This window comes from Candida parapsilosis, contig 005569, assembly GCF_000182765.1.
Source record: "Candida parapsilosis strain CDC317 annotated contig 005569".
Taxonomy (NCBI): Eukaryota; Fungi; Ascomycota; class Pichiomycetes; order Serinales; family Debaryomycetaceae; genus Lodderomyces; species Lodderomyces parapsilosis.
Window position 1 is genome coordinate 852,292 of NW_023503278.1, and position 11,238 is coordinate 863,529.

At 37.9% G+C, this 11,238-nt stretch overlaps 8 protein-coding genes across 8 annotated transcripts; 5 read left to right on the forward strand and 3 right to left on the reverse strand. All coding sequences in view use genetic code 12, as the record gives it.

Moving 5' to 3' along the window:
• Positions 1-8: 8 nt before the first annotated feature.
• CPAR2_103780 (mitochondrial 37S ribosomal protein uS12m) lies at positions 9-572 on the reverse strand (the record flags this gene model as incomplete). The annotated part of the gene is made up of 1 exon (XM_036812410.1): positions 9-572. One exon carries the CDS (start codon positions 570-572, stop codon positions 9-11), a length of 564 nt encoding a protein of 187 aa, XP_036663521.1.
• Positions 573-812: 240 nt separating this feature from the next.
• ACP1 (Acp1p) lies at positions 813-1,256 on the forward strand (the record flags this gene model as incomplete). Its single annotated transcript, XM_036812412.1, has 1 exon — positions 813-1,256. The coding sequence occupies one exon, from the start codon at positions 813-815 to the stop codon at positions 1,254-1,256; it is 444 nt and encodes a 147-aa protein (XP_036663522.1).
• Positions 1,257-1,675: 419 nt separating this feature from the next.
• On the forward strand, positions 1,676-2,029 carry CPAR2_103800 (ubiquinol--cytochrome-c reductase subunit 10; the record flags this gene model as incomplete). The annotated part of the gene is made up of 2 exons (XM_036812413.1): positions 1,676-1,684; positions 1,802-2,029. The coding sequence occupies 2 exons, from the start codon at positions 1,676-1,678 to the stop codon at positions 2,027-2,029; spliced, it is 237 nt and encodes a 78-aa protein (XP_036663523.1).
• Positions 2,030-2,128: 99 nt separating this feature from the next.
• Positions 2,129-4,687, reverse strand: RTT101 (cullin; the record flags this gene model as incomplete). Its single annotated transcript, XM_036812414.1, has 1 exon — positions 2,129-4,687. One exon carries the CDS (start codon positions 4,685-4,687, stop codon positions 2,129-2,131), a length of 2,559 nt encoding a protein of 852 aa, XP_036663524.1.
• Positions 4,688-4,826: 139 nt separating this feature from the next.
• On the forward strand, positions 4,827-5,555 carry CPAR2_103820 (uncharacterized protein; the record flags this gene model as incomplete). The annotated part of the gene is made up of 1 exon (XM_036812415.1): positions 4,827-5,555. One exon carries the CDS (start codon positions 4,827-4,829, stop codon positions 5,553-5,555), a length of 729 nt encoding a protein of 242 aa, XP_036663525.1.
• Positions 5,556-5,632: 77 nt separating this feature from the next.
• RGD1 (Rgd1p) lies at positions 5,633-7,759 on the reverse strand (the record flags this gene model as incomplete). The annotated part of the gene is made up of 1 exon (XM_036812416.1): positions 5,633-7,759. One exon carries the CDS (start codon positions 7,757-7,759, stop codon positions 5,633-5,635), a length of 2,127 nt encoding a protein of 708 aa, XP_036663526.1.
• A 1,468-nt stretch (positions 7,760-9,227) lies between these two features.
• Positions 9,228-10,277, forward strand: CPAR2_103840 (uncharacterized protein; the record flags this gene model as incomplete). The annotated part of the gene is made up of 1 exon (XM_036812417.1): positions 9,228-10,277. One exon carries the CDS (start codon positions 9,228-9,230, stop codon positions 10,275-10,277), a length of 1,050 nt encoding a protein of 349 aa, XP_036663527.1.
• Positions 10,278-10,522: 245 nt separating this feature from the next.
• CPAR2_103850 (uncharacterized protein) lies at positions 10,523-11,197 on the forward strand (the record flags this gene model as incomplete). Its single annotated transcript, XM_036812418.1, has 1 exon — positions 10,523-11,197. The coding sequence occupies one exon, from the start codon at positions 10,523-10,525 to the stop codon at positions 11,195-11,197; it is 675 nt and encodes a 224-aa protein (XP_036663528.1).
• Between the last annotated feature and the right edge of the window lie 41 nt (positions 11,198-11,238).

An 11,238-nucleotide genomic window follows, 5' to 3' on the forward strand; every position in this document is an offset into this window, starting at 1 on the left:
TTTGTTCTCTACTGTTTTGGTTTCTTGACACCATACTTACTCCTCGAAGTAGATCTATTGGCAACTCCCACCAAATCATAAGCACCACGTACCAAATGATACTTGACACCAGGAACATCTTGAACTCTACCGCCTCTAACCAACACGACATGATGTTCTTGTAAATTGTGTCCTTCACCAGGAATTAATGCACTAATAACCTTACCATTAGTCAAACGAACCCTACAACATTTTCTCAACGCGGAGTTAGGTTTCTTGGGCTTAAGAATCATTATACGCAATATAACCCCCTTTTTGAATGGATTGCCTTGCAAATCGGGAGATTTGGTATCGTTTCTTTTTGGCGGTTTGTAATGTTTAAAATGCTGGATCTGGTTTATTGATGAATATCGTAATTGTTGAAATGGGGACGCATTAAGGTTGCTTTTGAGGGATGCAGTTGTTGGACGTATACGTTGAATTGATTGAAGATATGACGATGCAGATGCTGCTTTTGACGCTAGTATGAATTGGGATTTGGCGATTGGTCTTATTAGTGAGCACAAATTAGCTCCTAGGCTAGAAAAGAACATTGTGACAATGGAACAATCTAAATGCTGCTCCAGTTAGTTAGGTATAGTTGGTATATACAGACAACTGGGACTACTTCACACTGAGTACCCTGAAAAATTTTCAACCAGTGAGAAAGCGGAAAAGAGGGACGACAAAAAAAAAAGAAGAAAACCAATCCACACTGAAATCAACTAGATAAACACACACACACCTTTAACCGACTTTCTCACTTAAGAGACATACACCACAACACTTTAGAAATGTTCAGGAACAACTTATTGAGATCATTCAGATTTGCTCACAGACCATTATTCACATCATCATCAACTAAACTTATAACCTCCAGATCCATTATGCCATCAGTTGCACAATTGCCACTCAAACAACAACAACAACAACAACAAGTTCACCTCAATCTTGTTCGTTCGTATGCTGGATTTCCATCTTTGACCAGAGATGTAGCCAAGGAAAGAATTGTGGAATTGTTAGAGGGTTTTGATAAAGTAGACACTGCGAAAGCTGGTGAAATTACCGAATCAGCTAGTTTCGTTCAAGACTTGGGGTTGGATTCATTGGACGTAGTTGAAGTTGTTATGGAATTGGAACATGAATTCAATATACAAATACCTGATAATGAGGCTGATTCGTTAAAAACTGTCGGTCAAGCTATCGATTATATTATGGCACAACCAGATGCGTGTTAGAGCCACAAAGGAAGTCCGCCTTACGGATGATGATTACCGCACCACACCTATGTGAAATAGTAGCTACACCTATTTGTCGGGGGCGCAAATGTAGCTTAGAATCTTAGGTGAATAGCTTTTATGTAGAAAATGAAATAAAAGTATTTATTTTGATTTCCTCGACATGCTCTAATGCTTTAACTACGATGCCCTTAGCACAAGATGATGCTAAGCAATTGTGTAGTAACATTTCTAGCGTATCAAAGAAGATCAAGAATGGTTGTAGTTTGGCAACATTCTATATGTCGAAATTCAATGTCGTAAATATTGTCTTGACGTCACAATTGCCAAATTTTTTCGCACCAATAAGAAGCAAGAAGAAAATAATATCAACGAAGAAACATCACCATTAGAGTTTTTTACAACAGTATTGAAGAACCATGGTTTCAGTATGTCTTTTTGCTGCATGACCCCTTCAAGGAATATATCGAAGGCAAATAGACTCGTGTATCAAAAATTGGGTCACATACTCATCAATCAGCTATACTAACCGTTTTTGAATATAGTACGTTAGAGGTCCAGCTTACAAAGCTCTTTCACATTTTGGAAAATTAAACCCACCATTGGTCAGGGCTTACATTCCTGATTTGATCTTTTGGGGTGGTGCTGCTGCTGGTGGAATTGCCGCATTTACTGAAGGTTGGCCATTATTTCAACAAACTTTTTACGACAAGATTCCGTACTTTGGTCAACACTGGATAAACAATCCTGATCCAGAAGATGTTCCAGTTTAAGGGATGCTATGGAATAACGTACATAGAGGATTGTGAAAGTTAGTGGTTTATTAATAATTTGCGAAATTAACTGACATGCCTATACATACAACCTTTATTTTAAGCAATGTACTCGATTGTATCTCTATTCCTTCTTCGAAGAAACTCATCAGTGATCAACTTTTCAATGACAGCTTTAAGATCAATTATCGAAACTGGCCGGCGTTTCTGTAAAATTTCGATACTTTGATTCAATAGATTTGTCATTTGCAAAGTCTTGGCTTGCTTCATAATTCGGACAATCACTGATTTGAATTCTTCAGTTCTATTCTTTTCGATAGCTTCAATAACCTCTTTATCAATCGACGTCCCTCTACTTGATGACAAATCCAAAGCTGTTTCTTTAACAATGGGTAACTTGATTGACTTGGACTTGTCCTTAAAGGCACGATTGAACTTGATCACGTTGCCCTCTTGTTTCAAAATCTTGTGTTTCCCGGTGGTCATTGTGTTCAAAACCGCTTGTAAAAGTGCTGGATCCATCTTGGTCTTTTGTGTTATCTCTTGCAAGGTAAACGTCTCAGCTTCATTGAATAATAGAATTACCATTGCTTGCAACATATTGGCAGTTATCGATTTCTCCCCATTGGCGAAATGTCCAGCAATAGTCAAATGATGCAACTTGTAATTAGACCAATCCAATCTTTTTCTGCCATTTCTATCATCTGCTTCGTGAAAAGCTTGACCAAAATTTTCCAACACAGTTGTAAATTCAGTAGGTAGTTGCACTGACGAATAGTCTTGACTAGGGATTTCTGGCCATACCGACTTTTCCAAAATTAATGGCTCAAATTCAAAATCGGGCACCTTTACCAATTTGGAGTACACGCTACTTGAAGACTTCAAGTCCTCAAACATACTTTCTAAACTGGAAGACGCATCGGTTTTTTTACCAAAATCCTTCAAAAGCTTTGCAAAGGCTTGCTCTTCTTTCAAATTGGATGTTTTACCCAAAAGCAATCTTCGCGAAGCATCCTTCTTGTAAACTGTCAAAAAATCATCCTGATTGGATAACTCTATGTAACAATTGCTCACTAGCTTCCACAAGGCTGACACGGACTTAACCAGAATAGTGAGTTTGGACTTGAAGTACAAATCGCAAAGTTTGCACAATTGCTGTATCATGTAGGTGTTATATTTTGATAGATTAACAACTCCATTAAAGCATGCATCTGGAAGGTACTTTAGCGAGATATTTTCATCATAATAGTACGTAACCTTTTCTTGGAGGCCCTTCAAAATAGGATCTATGTATAGTAAAGCATTAGGGTACATCAGTAAGTCAATTGCATTAGACTGATACATTTCGATAGCCTCTATGAATATCTTTGTACAATACTGCCTCCACACATACTTTATTTTCTCCTCTCCATTGATTGCTAACTGACCCTCGATGCCAAAGCACATCTTATTCAACATTTTCATTTCTTCTGGCGATTCAATCAATTGACCAAAATCATTTAAAACAAGGTCGTTAAAGTCCTCTTTAAACACCAACAGGAATATTAAACTTGTTGCTAAATGATCAACATAATCCTTTTCTTTACCACAACTCTTGTAAAGCGCAATCTCGTCGTCCAAAATCATAAATCTCTTCTTGAGTTCAATAGCATTTTGAAATTTTTCATCACAGAACCATCCTACATATTCACGATCAGGGAGTGTGTCAAATTGCAGAATCACTGTGGTTATTGGAAAAAGTTGTGACCATGTTTCAGATTTTGCTATCAAGCGTTCGGTCAATGCTGTTGTATCTTTGAACGCCGCCCGCGAGCGATTTACAATGTCCTTTTCCGTTGCTTCCCAATACTTTGCACGATAGTATAGTAGAGTAACGAAAATGTACAGTTCTACTACAACTGCCCCATAGTTGGTGGTTTTTGTCGTCTCCTGGATAACATCATCGTTCTTGATGTTACCTTGTTCGTCTCGTTTGACCGTAAAATATGTGTCTGCAAATTTAGATTCACCATAAGTGGCTATAGATTTTCGTGAGTGGTGTGGTTGTAGGTAATTCTTTTCAAGATATGCAAACACTTGACTCAATTTCATTACAATAGTATTCCAAATTTTCCAATCCTCAAGAACACGTTCGCAAACACTCAAAGCAAACAAATCGTCTTCGATATTGGGAGTATATTTCTTGTCCTCTCTGGGAAACTTGTGCCCTGAAAATGGTCTTTCGATCGTATCTTCAAAAAACGCGTCCAACTTCTCAAACAAGTAGTCAGCTAGTTTCTTTTGTTCCTCATGTTTGTATCGGCAAATGGCTTCAACTCGGCCGTAAAAAAACGATAAAGAATGACCTAATGGCTGATTCTTCAAAACCCGATCGATAACATCATATAATGATTGCTTGCTTATCTCTAATTGACGTTGTGTTGATTCCGATAGACCAACAATATTGGCGTCCTCGTCTTGAATAACTGGTGCTCTTTTCCTTTTCTTTGGTCGATGTTGCAACAAATGACTCGTTGTGACTTTTGATGGGTGATCACCACCAACTAGTGACGTGGATGAAGTTGAGGCCAAGCGAGCAGTATCTCCAGTTGAGGCGAATGAATTCACTGACGACGTCGATGACCCGAGGTCCAATATCTGGGGAATAGTCTTTGGCATTGGCTTTGGTTGAATAAAGAAGGGAGCGATCTTTTCACCAGAAAGTAGCGTCGCGGCAAAGAAATTTTAACCACCACAATTCTTATCATCTCTATAGAGCTATCGAAAGTTCCTGTTTCAGTTCCCACACCAACTCGCCATGTCCAACGAGAACCAAAAAGATCCACCAGCAACGAAGGTTACAGATCCGAAACAACTAACTACAATCTACAAGAAAAACGGAACTTTTGATGCTAAAAGAAAAGAGCTCCTATCCAATTTCAAACAATCAGAAACATGTCAAAACTTGCTCCTAAAACTACAAATCATGGTTGAATCCAAAGTGAAAGCAGATCCGCTGATTTTGATGAAAAATAAGGGTAAGACCGCGGCTTTGATCCAAGGTGAGATCGTCAATCAATCAAATAGCAAAGATAATGCAACCTCCACGATCCACCATGGCAGTAAAGAAGACACGGGGATTCTAAGTATAGTCGATAAGGATATACAAGAAAACATCATCGATTCTTCTCAGTTTCATGAGTCGTTGAAAGAGGAGTTGATGGATGTTCAACGTAAGTTGATGGGTATAAGTGATGACGAGTTTGAAACAATGAAGCAAGAACTACGTGTCAAAAAGGAGAAACAAGAACAAGAAGAGGCGATAAAAAGGCAAGTGAGATTGGAAAAGGACAAAAACGAGCTAGATTATAGGAACAATTTCAGGATCAAGGAGATGACTAACGGGAGAGTTCATGCAAATGCTGCTACTGCTCATCGTGTGCATAAAGTACCTCGAATTAACTTAAAGAGTAAAAATGCGAGTGGTGGTGATTCACCATCTGAAGCCAAAGTTGAGAAGAAAAAGGTAACAAAGATGATGTACTAGGAAAAGACAATGTTTAGCACGGAGATGTACCAATTAACCAAGTGTTTCTTCTATACAAATTAAAGAGCTTGTCAACTTCACTCTTCATCAACTTCGAAAATATCCGTGGCAATACCCATCAACTCTTCAACAACTTTACTCTTGAAACTTAAGTCTTGAGCACTAGTTGAATTATTGTTGAAAATAACTGGTCCCCAAATTATCGCCAATGACTTGGCATTCATTCTATTGCGTGATTCATTAGCTGCTATCTTGTTCAAATGGAAAATCAATGCTCTCAATGTGAAATAAGCACCATCAGGTAGACTAAACACCAAATGATGTAATTTTTTATGAATCAAATGTTCATCATTCAACTTGACCGTTTCTATAAATGATTGAGCCGCAGCCGATGTCACCAAAGGTTCAGGTAAATTAGCAAAATAATACTTGAGTAAAGAAGCAACACAAAATACCTCAGAGTCAATGACATTTGATTCATCGATATCTTTTCCAATTAGTAAATAGTTGGTGAAATTTGAATCAATCGATTCACGTAGTTTTTGTACTTGGTTAACATTGGAACTTGTTCGATAAATACCAACAAGATCAATCCCACAAGTTTCAATCACTTCAATGCATCTGCGCACAACCAAGGGCACATTGTCAACCCCAGCAAATTTGATTACATCCTCAATGGATACTCCAAATGTTGGTTGTTTGAATGAGGCACTTGAATTAAATGGTTTTGGCCCATTGAGATTAGGTGTTGAAGGTTGACTAGCCGGGTCTAGTGAAGAATATCCCAGTGGCGGATTGTTGCTATAAGATGAGTCGGACGAGTTGATGGCCGTAGCGGTGGCAGTACTGAGGGGCAAGTCGTTATTAAAAGTGTTGTTGCTTGGTTTCGGTGGTGCATATACCCCCGAATATGGAGCTGAAGTAGAAGAAGTGTCAGTCTTTGCATTGTAAGTAGTGGCACTGGTGTTCGTGCTGGTGCTATTGTTGTTGTTACTATTGTTGCTGTCATAAATGTTGGCTTTAGGTTTATCGTTATTCCATTGGTTTCCTGACACGGCGGCCTTTATGTTACTTGCACTGTTGGAAACGTTTCTATTTGTATTATTCAAAAACGGTTTACCAATGTCCTTAACTTTGACCAATGATGGGTGTATGTGGTATTCAATAGGAACAAAAGACTTGTTTGTAGTTTTAGATCCATGTTCAATCAAATACTTATACAAATCCCGTTCATTATCTATTGAGCTAGCCATTGACTTCATTGAAGATTTTGTTGATTGTAAGGGACTGATCAATACCCCTGAATTCATTATTAAAGTTTCATTATACGTTGCATATTTTTGTAGTTGTACATTTAAAGCAATATCCATTTCCAAAATCAAATTTTTCAATTTTTTGGCATTATTTGGACGATGCAAGACCAATATTTCGTCCTTGAGTTTTTTGCATGTGGCAACTTTGGACTTGTACTCTTGATCAGCAAGATCAACTTTTCTTTGTAAATCATCCTCTTGTTGTTCAACAGTTTTATTCTTTAAACTAAAAGATTTCTTTGATGGATCGGAGTTTTTAAGTCTTTCCAAGTCCTCACATAGGTGATTGTATCTAGTCTTGGCTTTGTCGGCTGCTGATATAGAATCAATACATTCCTTATCTTTGCGCCTATATTCCTCTTTGATTGTCTTTCTCGATCTGGTGATGGTATGGACCAATGAAGTTAATTCATCATACATTGTGTTTAATGCAGTCACATAACTTGATCCAACACCCGATAAGCTTTCATCAAATCCTATGATGCGGTCCATTTGTGTTTGTAGGGAATCATTCTTCAAGTTTTTGCTATTATTCTTCATACTGGTTCTAATGTGACTGGCAAATTTCTTCAATTGATTATAGTGATCGTCTTCAATTTGAGCCTTTTTTTTGATAAACTTGCTAAATTCCTCTGCTGATGATAAACTTTGTTTCAATCGTTCCAGAAGCACATCAAGGGCTGAATCGCTGTTGAGTATCGATTTGATCTTGTCGTCATTAAGAAGCTTCGGTGAGTCGTTTGTAGAAGTTTTGTTGGTAGAAGCATTACTAGTATTGAGGGCAGTACTACTACTAGTATTTAATGATGAATTAGATACGCTCAACTTTGGGATATTTGCGTTTGGTGCAAGATTCTGTGCAGCGTTTGCTTGCTCTTTTTTATCATCCATCGTTGCAGGTGCGCTTGGTAGTTTTAATGTTGGATTTGGTAGTGGCGTCTATTTGTGATACGTCTGATATATCTCGGTTTACTCTTTAGTAGTAGCAAGTAGTTGTTTGATTCTGTTGTTTGACTTTGAATAAACGAAACGAAAAATAACACGAAAAAAAACAAACAAACATAAAGTGTGTGTGTCTGTGTGTGTGTACTTTTTTCAAAATACAGTTGAATTACGTAACTGATTTAAAACACTGTATATGTTATTACTGTTAATGTACTACGTAGTTTTCTATACTTGAGAATGTTGACATACACGTATCTGAATGATGGCTGGTATTCCACCTTCTACAGCAAATTGAATTCGTTTACCATAATATACAAGTCTGCTTGAGCACATGTTGAAAGGGGGGCGCAGGAGCTATAAGTGAACAAGTTTTGCATTTTTTTTTTTTTGGTGTGATCATCAAATTAAGGGGAGAGAGAGAGTGTGTGTGGATGTGGATGTGTGTGTGTGTGTGTGTGTTTGGAAACAACAAAAGATCAACATATGACCAAGTGTCGCATTCTGGTATGTCAAACAGAGGTATCTATACCACTTTAGTTGTTTAAATGATGATACACTAAACTGTGAACGCAGGGATGTGTACCAATTGATACGTTACATCAACCCTGTCTACTTCTTTATGTGCTACCTCTAGCCACTTTTGGTTACTGCCGAGACCAATTGAGCAAATACGACGTTGCCAAGGACACTAGCGTAGAAGCTTCCCGTTGTTGAGTCAAGTTGGGTACAAGTTGAGATACTCTAAACAGGCATTTTTGTAGACGAGTCTAAAAGCTATTGATGTATGAGTATTATGAAGGTAGAGGCTGCAAAAGCAATTTTGCGTATGAAACTGTAAAGTATTTGCCACCAGATGCTTAGTACAATTGCTAATCATATGAGGAGGTGACAATCAATTGGCAATTCTGGACCATAACCCTTCAATAAAGCATTTGCCACAAGTTCTGTTGCCAATTTCCTAAACATAAAACACGCGAGTCCAGAAGACTGCATCTATATCAAGAATAACACGTCTATTGTATTGCACAGAGGGTTGTATGCATCTTATCTACATTATAAGTGAAGCATCATTTGCCCCACATTTCCCACCATCAAAGCTACCACCTCCTCTATCTTAAAGAGTGGAGAGTTGAATCGAGCAAAAAGAAAAAAATACAAAAAAGGAGAGCAAGAGATTTTACCCATTCCCACTTTAAGCCGAGCGGATTTATATCCGCTTTTCATTTTGGCGCATAAGTATGCACAACAATATGTATTGCACAAACAAAGAAAACAGCCAATAAAATAAACGACTATGCATTACCCACCCCCACTTTTGAAAAAAATTAAGCACAGGGTATAAGAGGCGACTAGTTGGCCCCCCTTCTGCTTATTTGTATTTCACTCTCACAAATTAACAAACACTCGTCACACAATGCCAACTCAATACGGTTACGGATACGTTAAAGGTGCCAAAGAGATTACCAAATTCACCGACTTGCCAATTCCAGAACCGGGTCCAAGCGAATTATTGTTGAAGATTGAAGCTGCTGGATTATGTCTTTCTGACCCTCATACCATAATTGGTGGTCCAATCGCACCCAAGCCACCAAAACCAATGCCAACTAAATTTGTCATGGGACACGAAATTGCTGGTAGTGTGTACAAGATTGGAAAAGAGTTGGCTGAGAAGCCACAATTTAAAGTTGGTTCACGTTTTGCTTTACAAATTAGTCAAGCTTGTGGTGCTTGTGCCTCTTGCAGAAGCGGTGATGATGGTAACTGTAGTGACAATAACCAAGCCTATGGGTTGAATGAAGATGGTGGGTTTCAGCAATATTTATTGATTAGAAACTTGAGAACACTTATACCAATTCCTGATAACGTTTCATATGCTGAAGCTGCTGTGTGTACTGATTCTGTCTTGACTCCATTCCATGCCATTAAAAAAGTTGGTCACAAAATTAAACCTCATTCTAAAGTACTTGTTCAAGGATGTGGTGGGTTGGGCCTCAATGCCATTCAAATTTTGAAACAATTCAAGTGTCACATTGTTGCCACTGATTTGAAATCCGATATTGGATCAGTTGCTAAAGAATATGGTGCTCATGAATTTTACACCAATTTGAATGATTCCAAACATGAGCCAGAATCATTTGATATTATTTTTGATTTTGTTGGTATGCAAGAAAGCGTTGATATTTCCAACAAGTATATCAAGAGAAGAGGTACATTATCTCAAATTGGATTAGGTAGGTATAAATTCAAGATGCCAAACTATACTTTTGCTTACAGAGAAGTTGAAGTTTTCTACAATTTTGGTGGAAGTTCGGCTGAAAATCTTGAATGTTTGAATTGGATTTCCAAAGGATGGATTAAACCAAATGTTCATTTTGTTGATTTTGATAAATTGCCTCAAGCAATGCAAGATTTGTCTAATAATAAAGTTAGAGGTAGAGTTGTTTTTAGACCAAATAAATTATAGGGTTAGGGAATGAAGAAGGATGGTTGTATAGTTTATGAAATATTGGTAATTATGACTAAACAGAATGAAAAGCTATTGTGTAAAGGTGTAAACTTTGAATTGGTGGGTTTTTCGCACCCAAGAGGAGTTTGAAAAAGTCTAAATTGTCCTTTTCCAGGTTCGCATTTTGGTGAAGAATAAAAAAAAAAATTATAGAAGATTGAAATCATAATCGTAGTCATATCCCACCAATTCACCACCCACCAATGGCTAAGAAAACTGGAGAAAACTCGAAAAAGGCAGCTGGAAATGCACGTAAAGCAGAACAGGCCAACAAAAAGAAACAAGAGCAACTAAGCCAATTAGAACAAGAAGAAGCAACAAAATGGGACGAAGGTTCGAAAAAGGGTAATAAAAAGAAGGAAGAAGAACAATTCAAAAAGGAGGAAGCAGCACGTAAGAAGCAAGAACGTGACTTGCTTCTAGCCGCTGAAGAAGCTAGCTTGCCTTCTAAGCCAATCAAGTCGAAACAACGTGGTGCTGATAAAGTTGCTGCTAAACGTACTGGTAAAATTGATGATTTCCTCGATTTCAATAAGGATACTCCAGAACTCAGTGCTTCAGGATTAGACAACGCATTAGCAGCATTGGCTTTAACTGGTAAGGACTCTGGTGTCTCAAATAAGGATATCGATCGTCATCCTGAAAGAAGAGTTAAAGCCGCTTATAATGCGTACGAAGAGCGAAGATTACCCGAGATTCGTAAGGAGAATCCCGGATTACGATTACAACAGATTAAGAATCTTGTGTTTAAAGAGTTTCAGAAACTGAGTGAAAATCCAATGAATCAAGAGACTAATGTTCAGTATAATGCTAGTAGGGGTGAGTTGGAGAGTAAGAAGAAAGAAGTTAGAGAGTCAAGAGAAAAGAAGTTCAATTAGGGAGCAAGACTTTGTTGGTCTTTTTTCAGGGCGTTGGGTGT